We start from the raw sequence: 25,757 nt of genomic DNA, 5'->3' as shown, positions 1-25,757 counted from the left end.
AAATCCAAAACAAAATATTCTTAATCAAAATAAAAAAATTCCTTCCTGTAGCACCTTAAAGACCAACTAAGTTAGTTCTTGGTATAAGCTTTCGTGTGCATAACCAATGCCTAACAGCCAATTGAGCCCTTACGCTCACCGCCAACCACTCACAATCCCAACCCATTCTTCAACCCTCCACTTATTGCATCCAACCAGACATCATTCCCCAGCTCGGAAAGATGTACCCCATCATTGCGGTAAAGGGCCAGAGCCTTGAAGGTAATATCCGGGTGGTAAATCACCAACCCACCCAATTCCGTTACCCTCTTGCTCACTGCGGAATTAATGCGCTTCCTGGCCCTTTCAGCAGCCTTGGGTTGAGAAATGCCCTGCCAATTGATCCTTTGCAGCAATTGTGACCAAAATATTTTAACGGTGGGTATTAAGGTCACCAATTCCCCCAAGTCTTTTAGAATCACGGATCGCAAAGTAAAGCAATCAACGTTTGCCATATCATCCTCCCCCAACTGCACCACAATTGCCAAAGGGGGGCCATGTGAAAGCACCCTCTGCTTAATTAGTGGGATGAATTCACTCCACCGCATTCCACGTCTGGATATCCACGACACCTGTACGTGCTGAGGGAAGCCAAGATCCGGTCCCCTTCCAGACTGCCTCGCTCTGATGCCAGCCCAGTACACGATGCTGTGCCCCACAATCCAGATACGGACTGGAGCGAGACCAGAAGAAAGCTAGAAACATGGGCAGGAAGGCCGTGATGGCGCCCCCAGTCCAGACTCGTCAGGGTGCTTGCCAGCTCAGTGCATGATGCTGTGGCCAACAATCCAAATGCGCACAGCAGCTCCTATGAAAAAAGGAATAACAGACAGGCATCAGCACAGGCATCATTGGCGATGCTTCATGACATAACCTTTGTCAGCGTCAGACTTCCAATGACCCGTATTCACAATCCTGTCTACTAACAGGCCCCAGTGCGCAGCCTTTGCAGCAGCACCTATTTGGAAGGAATGAGGCGTGTTCAGCGGTAGGCAAGCCGCAGGCTGCAATAACTGGCGCACGACGTGAGCAATTAGATGCCTGTCGAACCAGAACCCATTTCTGTGCACTAGGATCGAGCCAGCCCCCAGGGGAATGAAAAGCCAAATATTTCCGGTATCCAATAACAGGGCAAGGGCCCACCTCACCTGTGACTGGAAGCCTGATGGTGGCAACCCTGCTCACTAGGTCTGACTTAGAGCTCCAGACACTTATGACAAGCTCTAAAGCAGATAAGGAAAAGTCCTGAGGCAATAAGCCTCCAAACTCTCATCCCCATGCTGGCTCCAACACAATTTCCCCAACCCTCAGTACACCAAATTACAATGGAATACTGAAATAAGCCTCATCTTGATCTTGAACCAGCCAACAAGTCTTAACTTGTTGCGGATACAGCATAGGTCAAAGATTGACCGGCTTCCTGCCTGCTGTCCTGTGAAGGTCGGAGCCTATTCCAACCTTCTGAGACCCTGCGCACGACGCATGTTTAGAAGGGTCTCTGAAAAATTAAAGCTTTACTCTAGCAGACATTGCAGCGGACTGAATTCTCTGATAGTTTTAACACTGCATCCGATCTGCAGCAGGTGGGCGAATTACTGCAGGTCCTGCTCAGAGGATGGGGGCAGGTTCCTCTGAATGGCCGAGGACTGCCAGCTAAATTTTAAGAAATAAGTCCAGGCCTTCTCATAAGACCTGAAAGCGGATGGGGAAACGTAAGCTACTACTCCTCATAATTATTAATTGTTGCCAAGTGCCACAGGAGCTCCAGAAAAATCCGGCTATAGCTGGGCATCCAGAGCCCAGGATCTGAAGCTCTCCAACTGAAAAAACGGGATAGAGCGACAGCAAAAACATTAGATGATCCCGAAATAAAGCGAGCAGAAATGCCTTAAGCAGTGCGAAGACTGCCAGAGCATGAAGACCGTTTTGCCAGGACTCTCACACTGCCTGGTTATCAGACCACGACAGACCCGACGGTCCCTAACTCCTCAGTCCAGATGTGCGCTACCACTACAATGGGGAAAACTCAAGAAAAGTTAGGTTACATGTGATTGCCTTGCCCTGCCAGGCTCAAGGCCACTGTACATGATGATGAAGGGACCCCGGGCCATGAGACCACCTGGCCAAGCAGGAATGGAAGGGGCAGCCTGGAGCAACCACCCTGCATGCAAAATTTAACTGACCTAGGAATGATAGGATCTGACAAAGCAACACTTGCTTCAGAGGAAGTATTACAAGAATAACATCCTTCAAGGCAAACAGCTTCTCCACAGGCAAGCAGATGTTTGAGCAACGGTATCCAGCTAGCCCCCAAATACGTTAAAAGGGGGCAGTAGGACCCACTGTCCTCTACTGCCAACAGAACACCCAGCTCCTCAGGGAATAAAGGGGCATCTAGTAAGCTAAGCAGAGGCTGGTGTCACATGAACCAGCCAGTAAAATAATCCACATAACGATACCCCCAGTTAAATGAGTCTTGACTCGCAATGTTCAATCCAGAAAGGCGCTAAAGGACTCAAGTGCTGCACAGCCTATTGAGCAACCCACTGGCATCGCCTTATCAATATAAGGACCATCCAATTAAAGCCTAACTACTTGAAATCTTGAGGGTGAACCGGCAGCAGCCTAACAGCCGATTCAATATCACATAATGCCAACAAGGCACCTCCTCCAATTTGTTGGTAAGCTCAACTGCCTAATCCAAAGATGCATATTTCACGGAACAATTCCAGAGGGATAGCATCATTCACTGAGGTGCCTTTGGGATGCGATAAATATGGATCAGATGGAATTATATGGGGCTTTCTTAGGGATGATCCCCAATGGGGATAGATTTTCATCTTTTGCAGTTTTTCTTTCTCATCTTTTGCAGTTTTGTAATCCAAATGATCCAAGAGGCTTCTTCCTTGTATTCCACTAGTGTAGGCTTCTGGTTGGTACTTTCCATCTGTACTTTCTCCATTCCTTGTTTAGTCTCCTTCAATTGAGATATCTCCTCCAATTCAGCTGCAGATTCTTTCTCTTTCAAGTCCTTGGTACATTCAGCTGAGCTGCTAATTCCAGAAGTCAAGGTCGTAAGTTGTTTATTCATAGCCAAGCTCTGTTCTTGTAAAATTCCCACCAGGAAAAACATTCTTTCTATTTCAGCTAGTAATTTTCCATCTGCGGCCATTGTAATGTCTCAGATATCCCCCTAGAGGGATTCTGGTAACTTAGTAATCTTTTTCCAACAGTCTTTCACCTCTTTGTTTGTTTCTTTGTTTCCAACAACTTTAATTCAATTGTAACACATTTAGTTCAGAGAGGTCTTAAATAACAAATTTTTTAACTTTAAACTGCTCGTTTGACAGCTTTGACAGCTGTCAAACTCCTTGTTCCTCTTCAGCAGACTCAAACACAGGACGCTCCCGGGTCCGGGAGGGGGGGGGTTACACAAAATAAAGCTTCTAAAATTCCACTCTCACACTCCAGCTCAGAACTTTTTTCTGTCAAATCGTGGAAGCTAGTATCTTTTAGCTCACACCAAGAAAGGTAGACTCTCCACCTTAGTTCTCCTGTTATTGCTTTAGATCGTCTGCAGGAGGGGGGGGGTGCGGACTTCCCTTTAACACATCCCCCGGTCGTGCCGAATTCAAGGATAGGTATTTTTAAAGTCTGAATTTCATTCTACTCACGGGTTTTTTCTTTCCAAGTCCAGATTTAGGAAAAAAAGTCAGCGCTCTCCGGCCATGGCACACGGCTTCGCTCCACTGGAGTAGCGGTCCACTCTCAGCACCGCTCCGCTCTCCGTACCCTCTCCGATGCCTTTAAAAAGGCTCTTCGTGGGTCGGGGGCGTTTAAGGTGCCCACCGAGTCACCAGGTCCGCAGGCATCCGCGCCTGCGGTTTCTAAGGGTCTCCGCGTCGCCGTCGCGGCAAGACCCGTCCCTAGCAGAGCCGATTCCCTCCGGAGCTCGGAGGGAATCCGCCATTAGTCGGATCGCGCTAACCTGGAAGTCCGTCACTCAGAACTCTTTAACCCTGTAAGTTCTGAATCCCTTAACACCCCCTCTTGTCTTGCATCCTGAGGGAAACTGTGAACACCTATTTACAGACCTCTTTGAGTTCAACTCACATCCCATTGCCTTTTGCCTCCCACTGGCATCTATCCCAGGCAATTGTTGAATCCCTTCCACACTCCCAGAATCACACTGTGCGAAACCAACCCACGCACTGGCGACCTGAAACCTCTCAGGTGGAATCCCCTTTGTGGTGCGAGTTGACCGCCTGAGCACAACCTCGGGTGCTCCTCCTGGCCCACTGGGATCAGCAAGCGTGTCTCCTAGCACAGAAGACTCCCCCTCTGATTTGCTGCGTCTTCGGGCCTTCTGCACTTGGCTAACAGGAGATGAAGGCTCACTCTTGGGTTCTCTCTTAACAGCCTGTGGAGAAACCCACCCCTGTGCTTGACCTTCATCAGCAACCTGGTCTTCAGCAACAGGCTCCGCCTCTGTTTCTCCTTCCTCCCTTTCCTCCCCCTCAGAATCGGACAGACATTCTGAGAGAACATCAGGACCATCCCTAGGCCGTGACCAACCACCCTGCTCATAGAACTCAGCATGCTTGCTGACCAGCAGCTTGGTCTGATCACCCTCTGGGTATGCAAACTTCCACCCATTTGTTGCAGGATCAAACCCACAGAAGATCATTTCCTGGTACCTTGGACCACCCTCCTTCCGTTGAGCTGTTGGTATTGGCACTGAAGCCCTGGAACCAAACGCACGGAAGAAATGCACCTGTGGCTTCCTCTTGTGCAACAGAAAAAACGGTGTGTCACCTACAGCGTGATTGTAGGACCTGTTAAAAACAAAGCTGGCAAATTTCCAAGCTTCACTCCAAAAGCTCTGAGGCAGCCCAGAGTCACACAGCAAAACCCTGACAGCTTCAGCCAGTGTTTCACTCCTGTGCTCTGCAACGCCTCTCTCTTGAGGAGACTTTGCACCCGTCACCTGGTGACGAATTCCCTTTTGCTTGAAAAACTCCTTCAGAGTAGACCCAGTGAACTGTGACCCACGGTCGCTCCTGAACCCTTGCACTTTGGTGGAGAACCTTAGTTCCACCTCCGCAACCCAATCCTGGATAAGTTGCGCCGCCTCCCCCTGCGTTTTGAGAGAGAAAGGCCACCCATTCTGAGAAAAATAATCTGCCACCGTCAGCACAAACCTGGCCCCACCCAGACTCACACTTCATGGGTCCTGCAAGGTCTGTGTGAACAAGTTCAAAAGGTTTTGTGGTTACCCTCTTTACCCCGGGAAAACTGCACCTTTGTACCTTTCTGCATGCCCTGCACTCTAGGGATTTACCACATGGTGTGATTTTGCAACCCTTGGTGCAGCTGGGCAACCTCTGAACATCTTCCAAACAAGCATGAGACATTCTCTTGTGCCATACATGAACACATGAATCATGGCTGGGAACACTAGCACACTGTGCCTGTGCTTTTCCAGCATTCCCCCCACCCTCCAGAGGTGTTTCCAGAACAAAGAGATTGTTCTTGCATTCCATGTTGACAAGCTGTTTCCCCCCTCTGAAAATGGAACAGGCATCATTTTCAAAGCAAACTTTGTACCCTTGCTTTACAAGAGCAGGTACAGATAACAGGCAACAATGTATCCCCGGCACAATGTAGCACTCCAGCTCCGCCTGCAAAAAGGAAAGATAAACATTTGCAACGTTAGAAACTGGCTTTTGTGCTCCATTAGCAAACATAACAGTTGTCCCAGCTGAAACAGCCCTGCAATTCCGCAGCCCCCCAGCAGGTGGCGTTCCAATCAGGTGATGACTGGCACCGGAATCCACCACCCACTGCAACACTCTGTCCTTGCTGGAGTTGTCCTGTAGCGTTGCCATGGCAACAAACGTCCCGCTGCCCCTGTCCTTGGCAGCTTCCGTAACCGCAACTCCTTCCGTTGCCCTGAAGACTGGACTTATCTCAGCGTTCCCAGACAGCTCTGCAGCACTTATCTCCCTCTGCAGCAGGTGGCTGGCCTTGAAGCCTTCAGCTCTGTCCGGCTTCCCAGGCTTCTCCTCACGACGCAAACAACTCTTGGCAGCCTTTGGAAAAAGAGGCTTCTCTGAGCTTTTACTGCTCACCGCCCCCCCCCACTTCTCACAGGGCTCCCAGGATGCTTTCCTGCACCCCCTCTGATGGGTAAAGGGCTCCCAGCAGCTTGCCTCTCTCCAAGTTCATCACGCAGACATGTTTCAGCACCCACGCAGCTTTTAGGCTCTGCAAACCTGGCAGCAACAGCAGCAGTGGCAATAGTCCCTTCGCCCCCCTCCGGGGCCCCACAGCTTTTCCCAGCTGTGCACCGGCTTTCACGAAGGTGGTCAGCGCCATCTTGCCTTTCCTGTTCTGATGCAGCCATCTCCCGGCCCTTGCTTCCGCCTCCAGCTTCACAAGCTTCCTGGAGCGCTAGCCAAGCGGCCTCTGGCTTCCTGGCACCCAGAACAATAGGCTTCAGATCAGCAGCCACGTTCTCAGCCAAAAACGCAAGCACACGCTTCTCAGCTTCACGTTGCTCTGCAACCGCCCCAGCTGTCGGCTGGACCATTTCCCAGAGCCTGGCTCCGACTAAGGACAACTCTGCTAAATAGCTCCACTCCAACCACGTTTGGCTGGTCAGCTTCGCACACGGCAGCTTAAGCTCAAAGCCATGTTCCTGGGACTGAGCCATCTCCTCCTTACCCCCGGGGTAAGCGTACTCACGAACAACGGCAGTAGCTTCCTCCGGCTCCCGGCAGATCGGCTCCTCCTTCCCAGCGAGCTCCTCTCAGCCTCAGAAACAGCAAAGCTCTGGCTGGCCCCAGCATCTTCCCAGCTGGCTTGCTGGCTTCCCCCACACATGGGACGTTCCTGCAAGAGCTTCAAAGCGTTGGCAAACTGCCCATAACCTATGGCGGCCAAGAGAGCCAAACATGGAGTCCGGCACTCTTCCGTTGCACAGCTTGCAAACTGTCCGTGCCGATCCAAACGTCCTTCCTCCTCTTTGGCCGGTAACAGAGCGATCACAGCGGTTAGAAGCAATTGCAGTGTGTGGGTAATAATAATAATAATAATAATAATAATAATAATAATAATAACCTTCTTTCCGGCTACCACAGGTAGCTCTCTAGCTGGCTTTTGAGTTGCTGTATTCTGAGCCACTGGCTGAAAAGCCAGAGGAATCCCGAAACCTTGGGAAAAAACCCTTCCCACAAGCACAAAGCTACTGACCCATCTAGATAACCTTTTAGCCAGGCTTTCAAGGGAGATATTTTTATGGGAATATGGGTGAGAGGTATTGAGTTATTGCTTGCCAGCCCCCGCTTGGGCAAGATGCCCTGCCTTGTGTTGCCACCATGATGTGTAAATTTACAGGGCCAACACTGGCCAGAAACCCTAAAGAAGTCCCAACAAAACTGCCACCGAGCCAGCTTCCTGCATATCAGCTTCAGGTTCTATTGCTCAGGGAATTTCCATTTGAAATGAGGAGCTGCGCAAGTGGTCCACATATCCCCGTCCCTGCGATCCTAGCGAGCTAAGGGGATGATGGCAGCCCTGCATCTAACATTCCCATCATAGTGAATTACCACTTATAGAATAGTGGGGTTGGAAGGGACTCCGAGGATCATCTAGTCCACTTTCCCACAATATAATAATAATAATAATAATAATAATAATAATAATAATAATAATAATAATAATAATAATAATAATAATAATAATCTATTTGTACACCGCCCATCTGGCTGGGCTTCCCCAGCCACTCTGGGCAGCTTCCAACAAAATATTAAAATACAGTAATGCATCAAACATTAAAAGCTTCCCTAAACAGGGCTGCCTTAGATGTCTTCTAAAAGTCTGGTAGTAGACATCTGGTGGGAGGGTGTACCACAGGGCAGGTGCCACTTCCGAGAAGGCCCTCCACCTGGTTCCCTGTAACTTGGCTTCTTACAGTAAGGGAACCACCAGAAAGGCCCTCGGCGCTGGACCTCAGTGTCCAGGTAAAGTGATGAGGGAGCATGCAGCTGTCCCATACAGGGACCAATCCTGCAACCTAGGCATTACCGGCACCATACGCTGACCAGCTGAGCTATGCAGGATGATCCCTAAAGACCTGGAACAGCCTCACCCTGACCCCTGGAGAGGTCCAAGGTGATGTCTGAATCATCATCAGAGCCCAGTGATGATTTACCTGCAAGGAGGTGTAAGCATCATCCCTGCTCCGCTTTTTCCTGCCTCTGAAGACGCTTCCTTCCGGAAGAAGGCACCTGGGGCATCAACAAGTCATCCTCTGCAGGAGAGGCAAGCTCTGGAGGCATCTGCAAAGGCCCTGTCATAGTCTGCAAAAAGAAAAAACCTAAACAATGTGAGGAACAGGTGAAACCAATGCTTTGAGCACCACATGGGGATGCTATTCAGGCCAGAAACGCTGCCAGAGGCCATCAAATTCTAGGGCCAAGTGGGCCAAGCCCTAGGATCACCTGCTAGGCTAGACATAAATGTTTCCAATGAGATTACAAACTCGAGGCAGCCCACCGCCTGTCCAGGTACCCCTGCTTGCCCTTTAGAGGGAAGCACCTCCTCAAGAAACCCAAAGTTCTTTTGGGGAGCAATATCACAAATGGGCCAAACTACCCAGCAACAAAATAGTCCAAAAGGAGCAGCTTGTTTTGCCTTGTTATAACAATGGCTAAGTGGGGGATATGAACCCTGTCTCCCAGGTCCTAGTCCTACACTTTAGCCACTAAGCCACAATGGCTCATCTCTAAAATGGCAGTCGCCACTATCAGGGAAAAACAAACTTGAAGAAAATAAACTTGTTCAGAAACAGCATAGTTAAAGAGCATACAAAGAGTGCTCATTGGAGGCACAGAGAGCCTCTGGCTCCACTCTGTCTGCCTAAGATATACATTAGCAACAAATGAGCCTGCAAACAAACAGATACATTCTTATAGAGAGAATGAGTCACATGTCACAGAAACTTAACAATTTACTGTACTAACTGTAGCAGGCTTAGGCTTGAATGATATGTGCAGGCCGAGCAGGCTGTGAAGACCTCCCTGCTTCTGCTCTCTGCCTTTTTTGTCTCATTGCAATATTAAAGGAACTCAATATAGTGTGCCTGCCCAAGGCTAGATTAAAACTCGGCCAACAGCACTGCATGCACCCAAAATAAAGCCAACCTTTGGGGATACTATAAACAAAAGTGATTCCAGGTAAGCTGGGAACAGCCCTGGCTAGCCCCACAATTAAACAGGCAAAAATGGGGGAAACCTTTTTGCAAAAGAAAGCCCCTAATGGGGGCTCTCTCCCTATTGGGAAAGGCAAGCCCAGGAGGATTATGCACAGGCAGCGCTCACAGGTACAGGGAGAATCTTCCCAAAGGGCAGGGTAAGGGGTGGGGTGGGAAATCAAACAGAAAAAAGGGGGAATTAAATTAATTAAGGGACTAGAGAAGATTAAAAAGAAGGGGAAAATAAAGAAATGTAACGAGACAATGAGAAGATCGCTCTACTGTCCTCCAGACGGTCCAAGTGCTCCAGGTGATCCGTTGCACGCAGCAAAAGAGAAAGTACAAGGCTGCGTGCAGAGTATTTAAACCTTTTACCCCTCCCACCAAAATTGCAACATAACTTTTGCCCCAGCAACTCAGCAATCCAATCACTGCCCCCTGGCCATCTTGGAGAACTTACCCAGCAACAAAGGGGTTGGCTCAGTAGACCCCACCGCAACACGTGCTCTCCCTGAAGGAGAACACGCTTTGCGACAATTATGTGATGAAAAACTAAGGCATGACCCTAATGCAAGGAAACGGTTTTTATTAACAGACATACTTATGGTAACATTGCTTGTTACTTGTTACTAACTGTTTTTGGTGTTATTAGGATGCACAGAATACTTGTGAACAGGTAAAGGTAGTCCAAATCAGGCCTCAATTCTGTCACCTTTTAAAAAGAGATTGATAATTTTGGCATCCCTAAAGTCTGCTGGATTTCGAAGCTGGATTTCGAAGAGGCAGAGGAACCAGAGACCAAATTGCAAACATGGAGAAAGCTAGAGAGTTCCAGAAAGACATCTACTTCTGCTTCATTGACTATGCAAAAGCCTTTGACTGTGTTGACCACAGCAAACTATGGCAAGTTCTTAAAGAAATGGGAGTGCCTGATCACCTCATCTGTCTCCTGAGAAATCTCTATGTGGGACAAAAAGCTACAGTTAGAACTGGATATGGAACAACTGATTGGTTCAAAATTGGGAAAGGAGTACGACAAGGCTGTATATTGTCTCCCTGCTTATTTAACTTATATGCAAAATTCATCATGCGAAAGGCTGGGCTGGATGAATCCAAAGCCGGAATTAAGATTGTCGGAAGAAATATCAACAACCTCAGATATGCAGATGACACAACCTTGATGGCAGAAAGTGAGGAGGAATTAAAGAACCTTTTATTGAGGGTGAAAGAGGAGAGCGCAAAATATGGTCTGAAGCTCAACATCAAAAAAAGGAAGATCGTGGCCATTGGTCCCATCACCTCCTGGCAAATAGAAGGGCAAGAAATGGAGGCAGTAAGAGATTTTACTTTCTTGGGCTCCATGATCACTGCAGATGGTGACAGCAGTCACGAAATTAAAAGACGCCTGCTTCTTGGGAGAAAAGCAATGACAAACCTAGACAGCATCTTAAAAAGTAGAGACCTCACCTTGCCAACAAACGTCCGTATAGTAAAAGCTATGGTTTTCTCAGTAGTGATGTATGGAAGTGAGAGCTGGACCATAAAGAAGGCTGATCACCGAAGAATTGATGCTTTTGAATTATGGTGCTGGAGGAGACTCTTGAGAGTCCCATGGACTGCAAGAAGATCAAACGTATCCATTCTTAAGGAAATTAGCCCTTTGTGCTCACTGGAAGGACAGATCGTGAAGCTGAGGCTCCAATACTTTGGCCACCTCATGAGAAGAGAAGACTCCCTGAAAAAGACCCTGATGTTGGGAAAGATGGAGTGCCTGGCGTGCTCTGGTCCATGGGGTCACGAAGAGTCGGACAAGACTAAACGACTAAACAACAACAAGAACAACAACAAAGTTTGCTGGGATTTCTTCTCTCTCCCAGATTTTTTCGATGAGCTTGTGAAGTTGTTGTGTAAATTCAATTCCACCCACTTTGAAGACTTCAGCAGGTATTCTGTCAGGTCCACTGGCTTTGTTGTTTTTCATTTGGTTAATGGCTGTACACAACCCGCCCAGGTTAGGAGATACTGCAAGCTCATCTCTAACTTGTTTTTGAAGAATTTGTGAGAGGACCTCAGCAGCTATGGGGGAGTTGCGGTTAAGGAGATGTTGGTAATGTTCTTTCCATTGCAGTGCAGTAGCTTCTTTATCTTTTAGAAGTGTGGTACTGTCTGCTGAGCATAGGGGGCATATACCATGATTTATTGGCCCATACATGGTCTTTGTGGCTTTAAAGAAATTCTGTGCATCATGAGTGTCAGCTAAGCACTGGATCTCTTGAGCCTTTTTTTTAATCCACGGGTGTTTTTTAGCTCTCTGATTCTTCTTTGAACCTCAGCCTTAGCGTTGGCATAGGTTTTTTTTTCTTAGTGGCACAGTTTCTGTCTCTTTGTGAGATCTGAAAGGCCTTCCTTTTCTTGTCAATCATGCGTTCAATCTCACTGTCTTTCTCATCAAACCAGTCCTCGTGTTTCTTGGTTTGCTAACCGATAGTTTGTTCACAGGCTGCAATAATGGATGTTTTTAGCTTGGTCCAGTGTTCCTCGATGTTATCAGGGAATTCTGAAAGCAGATGGTCCTTAAGAGTTGTTTGGAAGCAGATTCAGAAATTTGGGGAAGTGGCAGGATTTAAATTAAACAGGAATAAAACAAAACTACCAGTTAAAAACTTGAAGGAGCAAGAAAAAATGGAATTGGAGCAAAACATTGAGATAGAAGTCCATTAAAAGGTTAAATATTTAATATTTAGGGATATGGCTAACATCAAGAAATATAAACTTATACAAAGACAATTATGAAAAAAATTTGGCTTGAGATAAAAATAAATTTAGAAATATGGAGCAGAATGAATCTCTCACTGTTAGGAAAAAGAGTGGCGGTTAAAATGACTGTGCTGCCTAAAATGCTATTCCTCTTCTAATCAGTCCCAGTAATTGTGAAAGATGAATGTTTTAAAAAATGGCAGAAAGAAATTTCTAAGTTTATTGGGGGGGGGGGGAGCCAAGGATAAAATATAAGATACTTACAGAAATCCCGGTTAATGGCATCTTGAAGGGCTTGAGTGTTCATTTTGCACCTTGGTTTCCTTCCTTGAAGCCTGTGTTGAGGTATAATCTTGATAGCCATCATGGAACGTATTAGTCGGTGATCTGTCCAGCATTTGCTGGCACTCGTCATAGCTCTGGTAAGGAGCACATCACAGAAATCTTTAGCACAGACAATAACATAGTCTAAGAGGTGCCAGTGGTTTGACTGAGGATGCCTCCATGAAGTTTTAAATTTATTTTTCTGTCGAATGAGTGTGTTGGTAATAGTAGCCTGTTGGCTTTTGGTGAGTTTACCAGAAGTCTGGTAGGGACTTCTGACAGGATCTTTACAAGATTGTTTTTGATAGCGAAGCCTACCTCATGTATTTGACCTTCTTGTTCCGATAGACCTTTCCAGAAGAATGTGTAGCCTCCTTTTTCTTCCTTCAGTTGTCCCTTGCCTGCTCTTTGAGTCTCTTGAAGCACTGTAATATTGATGTTGAAACGTCACATCTCTCTTGCAATGATGGCAGTTCTGTGTTCAGGATGCTCATTATCTGTGTTATATCTGTCCATATATTCCATGTTCCAAAGTTCAATTGTCTTTTACCACCCCTGGGTGGTGACCCCACTGGGCGTGGTAATCCAGTCAGGGAAAAAGAGAGGCAGACTATGGTTAGGGCACCTTTTCTAGCCCCTCCCCTTTTTGGAGTGAGCAGAGTATATCCTAAAAAGGGCTGCTCAGTCATGGATACAGCTGCTGAGCTGCTCAACTGCCTTGTTCCTTGAGTCAGAATGACTAAATCTGTATCCACCGCCCATGTGCTGTTTCATGACTAAGGGCTTCCAGATTTCACAATCCTGCCCCTGTTACCATATGCTGATCACCATGGAACTTTGGGTGTTTGGGTTTGGGATGGGTTTTTTGGAAGACGCCTGTACGTGAATTTGTTTTATGTCTGTAGATCAGTGCACACTGACCAATGAACGGTCTTCGCAGTAAGGCTCTGTTCTAATGGCATGAGTTGTCATGGCGACCGGTAAATTCAGTTGTAACATACCGCTTGTTATCACCCGCCTCTTCTGCCGTTGTTGACTTCTTGGATCATTCTTTGTCTAGCTCCTCCCCTTTGACCTTACCGCCTTGGGTGACCCTGCTGGGAGTACGAGAATCCCAATGGCTTCGCTTGTAAGGGTAATAGGAATTTGCAAGCCCACTCATCATGAAAAGGTGATGATCCAGCGAGTGAGGGCAGCAACAGCGGGGGGTGGTGTTGAATGGTTTCCTTAAATGTAAAGGTTCATCATTGTTCCACTCCATGTGTATGTCTTTAAGGGGCCAGAGCAAGGGCCAGAGCAAGATAACGAGACCCAGCTTTACAGCTGTGAAACATAGCAGGTGCTGCTGAGTTGTATTTGATTAAGGTGTGTCAGCATCTGGGTGTAGTATATAAGGAGCAGCACCTAGCTCTCCTATTACCCTGGGGGATGGGTTGGTGGTTGGGTCATGTTTGTTTGTTAATATATTTAGTGTAAATGGAGTTTTTGTTTTTCTTATTAAAACCTTCTTCAAGTTATTTTTGAGTCCCTTTTTAATGCAAGGTCTCCCCAGCAAGCTCTCTGCAGTGCTACCATACTGCAAAAAGCCAACATCTTTGGTTATGGGCCCAGCTGCTGAGTGGATGACTGCATATTTTTGGACTCTGAGAAAGGTTTGAAAACTCCTTCTCCTGTTAGCGTAGTTTTTGTGGGTCTGGAAGAGTTCCAGAATGGTTGACCGGGTTCCTGAAGCTGAGAAGGCTCTGGTCTTCCCACAGCTGACAGATGAGAACTATTGTTTATGGTCTTTTCGGGTGGAGGCGCTTTTGACCTCTAGAGAAGTATGGACCTATGTAACTGATGACCCTCCTGACCCTGTAACTAATGCTTGGTCGAAAGGAGATGCAAAAGCCAGGGCGATAATTAATTTGGCAGTCAGCGGCCAGCAAGTAGTCTATATAAGAAATAAGAAAACTGCCAAAGAAATGTGGGACAGTCTTTCAGCAGTGCATGTTAGAAAAGAGTCAGCGTCTGCATTGACGTTTTTCAAGCAGTTGTACCAGACGAAGTTGCAGCCTGGTGGTGATTTGGCGGCACACTTGAGACGTCTGGAGGCAATACGCGGCGAATTAATTCAAAGGGACATGGAGATACCTGATATTCAGTATATATTTATCATTCTATGTTCCCTTAATGAGGACTTTGATGGTACAGCTAGCCAGATATCTGCCATTCCACCAGCACAATTAACTGTGGAAGGGGTAACGGCAAGATTAATGGGCGAGTTGGATAGAAGGGAGGCTTGTGCCATAAGCACTCCTGTTTCCAGAAAGAATGAGGAAGAAGAAGAAGAAGAGTTTGGATTTGATATCCCACCTTTCACTCCCCTTCAGGAGTCTCAAAGCGGCTAACATTCTCCTTTCCCTTCCTCCCCCACAACAAACACTCTGTGAGGTGAGTGGGGCTGAGAGACTTCAAAGAAGTGTGACTGGCCCAAGGTCACCCAGCAGCTGCATGTGGAGGAGCGGAGATGCGAACCCGGTTCCCCAGATTACGTGACTACCGCTCTTAACCACTACACCACACTGGCTCATATGGAACACCATATGCAAACCTGTGGTGATACAACTGCATTTAAAGCTGCAAAGCGTTGTTGGTTCTGCAATAAGCAAGGACATTTTGCAAGGGACTGCAGATCCAAAAGAAAGCAAAGTACTCCCAAACCTGTTTCTGTTCGTCAGTCACGGTCGTCAGCCCAGCAGCCGACATCGTACCGTAAAGACAGAAACGAGCCGCGAGCTTTTCACGCTCGGACTAAAGATCGTAAAAGAATTAAAGATGCCAAATGGAAGTCTTTTGTTATTGACTCAGGAGCATCTCAGCACGTTTGCAATGATCAAAGCTTGTTTATTTCTTTCGAAGAGGAAATTGGTAATGTACATTTAGCCAATTCACAAGTCCTGCAGTCGCTTGGCAGGGGTACTGTTAAACTTGACTCTTTAAACATTACAATAGCGAACTGCATTTACTGCCCGTCAGTGGACAATTTATTATCAGTAAGGTGCTTTGCTCATCAAGGGATAACTGTGTGTTTCTTAAAGTCTATGTGTGAGTTTTTCGATGGGAACAAACGTCTATTGTATGCCCGGGAATCTGATGGTTTATATAGACTGTATTTTCGCACCTACTCCCAATCGCCTATAAATTGCAGAGCAGCACAGTCAAGCCAGGGGTTGAGGAATGTAAGACCACATTCTGGGTGTGTCCACGAGGCGCACAGAATTCTGGGACACCTGAATTTTGCTGATGTAATTAAGACAAAGAATATTGTCAATGGCCTCAACTTAAAACCATGAAAATTCTTTATGCAATGTCTATCCTGTTGCAAGAATAAGATTAAGGTTGCACACAAGGGTAGGTGCTCAGATAGAAAAGTAACTGAGCCATTTGAGCGTGTACATTGTGATTTAGTTGGGCCACTCCCACCATCATTAGGAGGTTCGAAGTACTGGCTTACCCTGATAGACCAGTATAGTAGATATTGTTGGACTTATGCAATAGCTGAGAAGTCCCAAGCATTTGAGAAGTACAAGGTTTTTTGCAACTGGGTAAAAACGCACTTTAACAAACCGATTAAGAACCTGTTTTCTGACCGGGGCGGGGAATTTGTTTCTGAGGATTTTGAGAAATTCCTGGAAGCGCAGGGGACTACTCATGAGTTATCTTGCCCCCGAAGTCCCTGGCAAAATGGGCTTGAAGTTGTGCACCGTGACTTGCAGGCTGGGGTTAAAACTTATCTGCACGATGCTAATCTGCCCAAAGTCTTTTGGGCTGAAGCACTCAATGCCTTTTGTTATGTTAGAAATCGCAGTTATCATTCTGGTTTAGATGTCACCCCCTATGAGAAGCTGTTTAAAAAACGCCCTAATCTGAAATACCTACGTATTTGGGGTTCAGATGTAAGTATGCATTATCCCGCTAAGCAGAAATTGGGTGAGCGTAGTGTTCAGGGAAAATTAATGGGCTACCAGCAGGGGGCGTACAGAATTTACCTACCCGCAACTGGCAAATTTCATATTACCAGAAGCATGATACAAACTGTAAATTGGAATGGAGTTGCTGTTTTCCAAGATACTGATGGTATAAATGATACTGAGGAAGAAGAGGAAGCAGGAGCAGCAGCAGCAGCAGGAAATGGTGCTTCTGAATTAATGGAAGAAGATAAAAAGCCTGTTGGATCTGATAATTTGTTTGAGGATTTAAAGTCACAGGCACCTGAGGGGAGGTTAGATTCTCTTGAGTTTTCTGACCATGAGCTTAGCCTACAGGCACCTCTTCAGTCTGACAATGATGATTTACAACCTGAAACTAGTAGTTCACTGAGTCCCATTAAGTCTGAGGAGTCTGACTCTCCTTCCGGACTGAGACGTTCAGATAGAAAGAGACAGAAGCCACAACGTTTTGCAGATGAACATTTTAATACTGTGTATGCCAATAAGGCGGTTTTTGAGCCAAAAAGCTACAATGATGTTCAGAATTTACCTAAGCACCAAGCTGTAAATTGGTATAAAGCTATGAACTCCAAAATAGCTTCTTTAAAAGTGCATAACACTTGGTCTCTTGTACCACAAACCCCAGATATGAGACTTATTGATTCCCAGAGTGGACTTGCTATCCTGTGTTCAGAGACCAATACGCAGCGCACTAGAGTCTTAAGGTTACGTTTACAGTTTGTAAAGAAACTAATTGCTGATGAAATGGTTGTATTTAAATATGTTCCAGGTGACAATCAAATTACGGACATTTTTACTAAAGCACTTCCAAAGGTTACACATGAAAAACATGTACAAAGTATGCTTTATGTTTTTGTTCCACAATGATGAACCGCAGGGGAAATGTTGAATGGTTTCTTTAAATGTAAAGGTTCATCATTGTTCCACTCCATGTGTATGTCTTTAAGGGGCCAGAGCAAGGGCCAGAGCAAGATAACGAGACCCAGCTTTACAGCTGTGAAACATAGCAGGTGCTGCTGAGTTGTATTTGATTAAGGTGTGTCAGCATCTGGGTGTAGTATATAAGGAGGAGCACCTAGCTCTCCCATTACCGTGGGGGATGGGTTGGTGGTTGGGTCATGTTTGTTTGTTAATATATTTAGTGTAAATGGAGTTTTTGTTTTTCTTATTAAAACCTTCTTTAAGTTATTTTTGAGTCCCTTTTTAATGCAAGGTCTCCCCAGCAAGCTCTCTGCAGCGCTACCATACTGCAAAAAGCCAACAGGTGGGTGTGGCAGCAGCTTCCCATTTCACCTTAGGCACTATAAGAGGATACCCCACCTCTCATGAAGCATGTGTGTATGGTATGGTAATAAGTGGGGGAAGGAAGATAAAGTGTAAATGACATGTCATTTCCCCATTTTCAACACCAGAGCAGGAATGACCCAGAGTCCACCTATGAGGAAGAAAACTTGGCCCAGTGCATTTTTGACCTCTTTGTAGGAGGGTCGGACACAACTAGGGGTTCTCTGCAATGGGCACTTCTCCTCCTGGCAAGTCATCCAGATATCCAAGGTGAGAGAGGAGAGCCAGGGCTTCTCTTGACCACTAGGGTGGAGCATAGTTCTTTAAAGGTTTTATATCAGAAAGAGTTAAAAGTGAGTTTATCATGTAAATTATGGAAGGTAAACGATATTGAAATAAGCTAAATGTTTTTGACTTTCATGTCTGGAAAGATATTTTTCCCACCAACATTTTCCTTCATAGTTTCTAGAACCTATAATTAACAGATGGAAAAATGTAAAATGCCCAGAAAGCTGGGACGGGGGAAAAATCATGGGCCTTGCCCTAAATTCACTGAATGAGCAAGATAGTCAAGTAACAGAATAAAATGTCTCTAGGAAGTTTATAGTTGGAGATGAGTTTCATGGCAATGCTCTGTCATTTGTCATAAGGAAGCCTACAATAGTAGGGTTAGAAGGGACCCCAAGGGTCTTCTAATACAACCTCCTGCAATGCAGGAATCAACACATTGCCCCCTCCAGTTTGATACCATACCACAACCTGTACCTGTTTTGTTTTGCAAATCTGCTAGCAGTTTCTTTATGCAACAAATGTACAAGAATGCCCCTGCTGTGAGATAAGTGACTGAGCCTCATTCCTGCCTCTCCATGCTCCATTACATGAGGGATGTGGGTGGCACTGTGGTCTAAAGCACTGAGCCTCTAGGGATTGCTGATTAGAAAGTTGGCAGTTCGAATCCATAAGCTCCTGTTGCTCTGTCCCAGCTTCTGCCAACGTAGCAGTTCGAAAGCATGCCAGTGTAAGTAAACAGGAAATATTGAGGGCTGGGGGTGGAGGATGAATATATGACAGCCTTTGATCCCAGCCCTTCGGCAAATCCAGACAGTTCTGGCAACCAGAAACTATTGAGATGAGCTTCTCTTTCAACCTTTTCTTACCTGGGATCTAGAGTGGGGAAGAACCATATAGACTGACTTAAACTCTTTGGAGGACGAGGTGGGCTTTGAATGCAAGAACCTGGGACTCATTCACAGAGATTTATGGAATATGTTCAAGGGAAATAAATGTCCAACTGAAATAAAATGCAGTATTAACAATAAACCTGTTTCCATCATTCTCTTCAGATAAAATGCACAAGGAAATAGAAGATGTCATAGGTTCTGCTCACTCAATCTGCTATCAAGATAAGAAGAAACTGCCCTACACCAATGCTGTGATTCATGAGATGCAGCGCTTTAAATTTGCCAGTTTTTTGGGGTTCCCTAGGCAATGTACAAAGGATTTCAAGCTGCATGGTTTTCTCATTCCCAAGGTATAACAGTGTGATACAGCTGCACTCCTGTAGCCCAAGAGCAAAGAGCAGCAGAAGGTTTCATATTGAGAGATGCAGCCAGCCATACAGGAACTTCCTGTCCATTCAAAAATCTGAAGGGCAAGAGCAGGAGCTCCATCTGCAGACATGTTTCACCATCAGCAAGTGCCATTCCATGGGGCAATTGTGGCAGGGGAGGAGCATGTAGTGGCCAGAAGTCTCCGCGTGGTCGTGAGCATTCATTTTAAAAGAGGTGGGGGAAAGTCCTCTTGTGTTCCTGCCTGTACAGAAAGTTTTTACAGTGATGAATACAAAGCCACCCACCAAAATAATAATAATAATAATAATAATATAATTCAGATCAGTCTCTGCAATGATTAGTCTTGGGATAGTGTGGGACAATAAAAAAAGTATTGATGTGCATGCATTCCAAGTCACTTGTTTCTTATTTGCAGGGGACTATGATTCTTCCCGATCTACGCTCTGTTCTTCTTGATCCAACACGATGGGATACACCTGCAGAGTTCAACCCAAATCATTTTTTGGACAAGGATGGACAATTCGTGAACAGAAAAGAATATCTGCCATTTGGTGCAGGTAAACGCAGAAGACCAAGCTACGTTGTGATCTGTAGATGTGCTTACTGGTCTGCTTCCAGGAAATGACATCAGCAGCAGCACATGAGGGAGTGGGCCAGAGCAGAAGGAGCATCTTTCTGGCTGGAATGGCACTGCTGGTCAGCAGAATGGGGCAAGGCCGTGGCAAGTTAAGGGGATTTCTGGGTTGGTGGCTTGGGACCAGAGCCATAGCTAGGTGATATTTCGCCCCTGACAGAACTGTCCAGATTGCGCTCCCTTGTTGTTGTTGTTTAGTCGTTTAGTCGTGTCCCCCTGGACCACAGCACTCCTGGCACTTCTGTCTTCCACTGCCTCCCGCAGTTTGGTCAAACTCATGCTGGTAGCTTCGAGAACACTATCCAACCATATCGTCCTCTGTCTTCCCCTTCTCCTTGTGCCCTCCATCTTTCCCAACATCAGGGTCTTTTTCAGGGAGTCTTCTCTTCTCATGAGGTGGCCAAAGTATTGGAGCCTCAGCTTCAGGCTCTGTCCTTCCAGTGAGCACTCAGGGCTAATTTCCTTAAGAATGGATAGTTTTGATGTTCTTGCACTCCATGGGACTCTCAAGAGTCTCCTCCAGCACCAGAATTCAAAAGCATCAATTCTTCGGCGATCAGCCTTCTTTATGGTCCAGCTCTCACTTCCATACATCACTACTGGGACAACCATAGCTTTTCCTATACAGACCTTTGTTGGCAAGGTGATGTCTCTACTTTTTAAGATGCTGTCTAGATTTGTCATTGCTTTTCTCCCAAGAAGCAGGGGTCTTTTAATTTCGTGGCTGCTGTCACCATCTGCAGTGATCAGTGCCACGGACAAATTAGCTCTTCTTTCTGCCTCTCCTCCACCCCACCCCACCCTGTGCCATTCAATTCCTCACACACTTCACCTTGTATTGAATTCTTTCCCAGAAAATACAATATCTAATTTATTATGTCTTAATACAGTGGTGCCTCGCAAGATGAAATTAATTTGTTCCGTGAGTTTTTTTGTCTAGCGAATTTTTCGTCTTGCGAAGCACGGTGTCGGAAAAGTTTTGGAATAGCTTCACAAATCACCAAAAACCTCAAAAAAGGCTACCACACCGCGTTTTATGAGTTGCTCCTCGAAGTCAAGTCGCAATTGTATTAACGGTGTTAAGAAAAAGGGGAAAAACTTGCAAAAAACCCAAGACGTTTTCATCTTGCGAAGCAAGCCCATAGGGAAATTCGTCTTGCGAAACAGCTCAAAAACCACAAAACCCTTTCGTCTAGCGAGTTTTTCATCTTGCGAGGCATTCGTCTTGCGGGGCACCACTGTAAAAGGTTTCAGGAAAGCAAATGCCATTTAGATGGCAGTTGACAGTTTTTTTTAATGTAATTAAGTGGTAAAACAGTATACAGATAAATGAAATGTAGAAAAATATCATACTGATTTATTTCACAATGATAACTTTATATTATAATACTATATGATGTAAAACGGCATTGCTTTCACAGTATCTGTGTTATTTGGTTGATATAAATAAGAAAATTATTAACATTATTCACAAGTCATGTTACAAGTTCTTATTCAACTCTGGCTTCAAGTAGGAATCTCCTCAATGAAGTCTCATGTGATTAGAACTTTTTTTTTTTTTGCTTTAATCGAAGAAGACTCAGTAATAATTTCATCAAAGTCGTTTTTTGATGCTAGTTCATACTATAAGAGGTGTGACAAAAATGTTAGGCTAAAAAGCAACTCTAAAAAGCAACTCTAACAGAGAGCTTGCAAAATGCCTAAGTTTAAAATGAACTGCACAACACTATTGTAGACATACTTCCAACTCTTCAAAAGAAAAGAACTGTTGTTAACACAGATAAAACATTTACCTAGATAATTTCTGACAGTCTGTGATACTTCACATAACAAAGCAGACCAAAGTACTACTAAAGTATGCAATTTGTGTAAATCACCTGAAGTGTCTGTCAGTATGGAATTTAGGGGCACTCTCCAAATGCATATACGGTACTTGACCACCTCAACTAAAAGTGCTACAAATTCTGCAACCTCCAGCTATCGGTTTATTATACATTTACTATATATGAAGCACATTTAGCTTACAGAGCCCTTGGCTGTGTGCTTCACTAATCTTGAAAATTAGTGCAATGGATTCACTAAAACAAACAAAAAATAAATCCAGTTTTAGAATCAGGGAAATTGAAAGTTGAGAGACGTTTGTTTTCCCAGTTGGTGGACAATCTTTCTAAGTCTGGGAGAAAATAAGGAATAGAAAATAAGAAATAGAAACAGAAAATAAATAGTCAGCTTTTAATAAACATGTTTTTTTCATTGAGATATATACGTATGGAACAACAAATTGTTTCAGTAACTTTTGTTTCCAGAATATGTGTAGATGGATGGTATCAGACAAGGGTTTAGGAAACTGAGCTCAACTATTTCCACAGATATGCTTGGGATATTGGCTTGGGGCTTGACTGACCTGATTATTGCAAGGATATTTGTGGATTAGATTCACAGTATTCAAGTGCTAAATAATGACTACAGATATCATTGGTTCAATAGGCACTGAGTATTCAGCAAGTTTGAAAACATCTGATCAGACCAGACCTGCTTTGCTTTTGTAGGCTCTTCAGATGCTGTTGGACTACAACACCCATCATCCCTGCCTTTGGCTGTGCTATCTGGGTCTGATGGGAGTTGGAACCCACCAACATCTGGGGGCCACCTTAGATTCTAAGGCATGAACATGACCTTTCGGAAACATATAGGACTTTTATTCTCAAAAGAGGTTTTGCTTTCAGTGAATGTTTCATATTAAATTAGCTCATGCACATCAACAGAGTCTATGTTTCTCCCTCCTTCAGTGGAGCCATACTAGGACCCAGGATAATAGTCTATTCGTCTGAAAGAAACTCTGGACAGTAGTCAGCTCAGAGAAGGTCAACTGTTGACATTAATGGACCTGACTTAGTCATAGTCCTTCATTTTAATGGGTCTACTCTGAGTAAAGCTTAGTTGACTACCAGCTTATTTTCAGCTCGAATTGTAAGTGTTGGACTCCTCCCTCCCTCTTTCTCTGTGCAAAGGCTATTCCACCTTGCAAAACAATATTTCTATTCACATCGCATGAGGAAAAGCATAAACAGCTAGCATTGCCGTTTGCACTGTGCAATTCCATATAAATAGATTGCAGTCGGAAACAAAACCTTTCCCTTTCTCAGAAAGGCTACTGGATTGCCGATGAGCCTCCCTGCTTGGAATGTTTCATTTCAGAGAGGAGATTACGGGGCTGATTTGTAAGTTAGCCAGTTTGCGCGAGGGCGCGTTTGTGCGTGTCCGCAGAATTCACACACAGAAGCATAATAACTTAACAATTGATGCTCAAGGCACTCTCTCCTCTCCCGCCTGTTCCTCCCGCCCCCTTTTTTTCTTTTCGTTCCCCATCCAAGCGCTCGATCAACCCTTGGAGCGAACGCCCTGCCCTGCCTGGCTGCTACCCTAAGGTAACGATTCAGCCATGCGATTGGAGCATGCATTCTTCAGAAGTCTCGCAAAAACCAGGAAGTGAGAAAGGCAGAGGGGTGGGTGAGAAAGTGAGAAAGGTGGAGGGGAGAGAAGCACTCTTAAGCAGCCAGGGAGGCAAGCAGCGTCCTGCTACTGGTGGCAGCATTCGCAGCAGCAGCAGCAGGATCCCCTATGTCCGAGATTCCCAATGGTCCGTTCCAGCTGAGGTGGGAAAGTGAATGTGCTGTTTGAGGGACACGTGCTGTGCTCCTTTCCCCTCCATACCCGCTGTGGTGCAGGGCTGCGAGAAAGAGAAATCTGGCAGGACAGTTTGCTCATGGTCTTAATCCCTTTCTGCATTGCTGATTTGGGCAGTTGACCAAAGTTTTCCTTTAATTTTTTAAAATCAAGTTTTATTGAAAGTTTTCTACGTGAGACACAATAAAAGCCATGCTAATCTAAAAGGGAAAATAGAAAGAAAAATAGGAAAGGAAGAAAAGATTGAAAAGAAATAAAGGAAATAACAGGGTCCTCTATCAAAATTAAATCTTCACCCTTATTCTGCACACAGAAAAGTGAGCCCTCCCAGTTCTCACTGGGAGCTAGACCCTCTTACACTGGCTTCTAGCCCTGGGAGATGCTCTCTGCCCTGCCCCTCCCACAGGACCCTTCATCTTCAATCCATCCTTTTCCCGAATGTATCTTCCTTGATATGAGATTGGGAACTTCAAATTACAGAACAAAACATAAGTATGGCAAGAAGAAAGAAAGGTTACCACTGACCAGGCTAGAAAATTGACAGCAGCCTTGATGTTTTCCCTATCCTAACTATGTCTATTTTGCCAGAGTGTTATGCAGAATGTTTATAGCTACAAAGCAATGAACACTGGAAAGTAAATTATTGCTCACTTGCTGCCTTCTACTTGTCTCCTCTTCAGGGGCTCGCATTTGTTTGGGAATGCAGATGGCAAAGATCGAAATATTCATCTTCCTGACCAGCCTGCTGAGGGCATTCAGTTTTCAGCTGCCAGAAGGAGTCAAAGAGCTCAATCAAAAGGCTATAATAGGGACTACAGCACATCCCCATCCTTATAAACTCTGTGCAGTTCCCCGCTGCAACACATAAGAAGATAGGAAAATATTAGGGGCTGCACCCCTGCTTCCTGCACTCGGTGACCCCTTGGCCACTCCTGACACATGAACCCCCTAGCATTTCCTCTTCCCTTCCCATCTCATCCCATACAACTACTGAGGTCTCTTTTCACCTTCGCAGCTCCATTTCTGAAGCCAATTCTCTTTTTTTCTGCAGCTCTGCTTTGCATCTGTTTTCCCCTTCACCCCATCTCCTCCTTTTCTTCAGGCCCTTTCATGCCCCTGCTTTCATCTTCATCCCTCTCCCAATGCCTCCTTACTCCCTCCTTTTTGACAACTTTCCTTTGCATCCCCATTCTTACTCTTGCTCCCTTTTCTCCTCCCCTTCCTTTTCTCAAATCTCCCTTACACACACATTCCCACACCTCCTCCTCTCTCCCTTTTCTGCAGCCCCCTTCTAACACCCCCCATGCTATGTTATTGTATCTTGAAGATGAGTAGACTACTCAGAGCAAGCTATCGGCTTCTCCAGTTGAAGAATGTTAAGTTTCTTTGATGGATACTGTACATGTGTGCTTGTTAATAAAATATCTCTTCTAAATCACTACATTGAACCCGGAACCTGGAACGCGGACCACGCAAGGTATCAGGAGTGAAATAGGTTGTGTGGAGGCACTATGCAATATTTGAAGGCTTCACATCCTTTATCACAGTTAAGGAATGGAAGGGGGAGAAGTTTGAAACAGACGTTCCCCTGACTTCCACTAGCCTTTCCTTCAATGGCAGAAGTTTGAGTAAATGGAGATGGTGGAAAACTGAGATAACTGTGGCTTTAGGAATAATGGAGGGATGGAGGAATACTGAGCAATTGGTGTGTGTGTGTGTGTGTGTGTGTGTGTGTGTGTAACATTTTAACAAGGAGAAACAGCAGAGATGGGTACGGAAGCAACCACCCAAAAGCTAAGAAAACAAAAGAATGAAATGGAAAGTGGAATTAAAGAGGACAAAGAGACTTTGGAGAACAATATGGATGAAGGATTTCCAGAACAGAAGGATGAAATGGTGGAGGCAACAGATGGTGTAATGAAGAAGTCCTTCACAAAAGGTGACTAGAGGACTGAAACAGCCAAATGGCAGTGTTGTGATGTTGGAGGAGTGGAAGGAAGCCACCGATGAAGAGATGAAGAGACATCCTAAGCTGGAAGAGAGAGTTGGAAGAGAAAGGAGTCTGCACACAACTTGGAGTGAATTTAGAGAGGAAAGCTATCAAACCTCTGGAACTTTTCTTGGAAAAAGAATGGAAGAAGTGTAAATGGAAGGGCTATTTTTTTCACCTTGCCAACAAAGGTCCGTATAGTTAAAGCCATGGTTTTCCCAGT

The 25,757-nt window shown here is 45.3% G+C and overlaps 1 protein-coding gene across 1 annotated transcript in view; it reads left to right on the top strand.

The window, feature by feature from the left end:
• LOC308584989 (cytochrome P450 2J2-like) overlaps positions 1 to 24,535 on the top strand; it is a 48,662-nt gene extending 24,127 nt beyond the window's left edge. The window contains exons 6-9 of the mRNA XM_081190411.1: positions 17,781 to 17,922; positions 18,996 to 19,183; positions 19,639 to 19,780; positions 24,225 to 24,535. Of these exons, the coding sequence (XP_081046537.1) occupies positions 17,781 to 17,922; positions 18,996 to 19,183; positions 19,639 to 19,780; positions 24,225 to 24,412 (660 nt within the window). The 3' untranslated portion in view covers positions 24,413 to 24,535. The remainder of the gene's footprint in view (positions 1 to 17,780; positions 17,923 to 18,995; positions 19,184 to 19,638; positions 19,781 to 24,224) is intronic.
• Positions 24,536 to 25,757: the final 1,222 nt, after the last annotated feature.

Source organism: Podarcis bocagei (assembly GCF_964188305.1).
Source record: "Podarcis bocagei genome assembly, chromosome: 4".
Lineage (NCBI taxonomy): Eukaryota > Metazoa > Chordata > Lepidosauria > Squamata > Lacertidae > Podarcis > Podarcis bocagei.
This window is presented reverse-complemented; position numbering and strand designations above follow the sequence as displayed.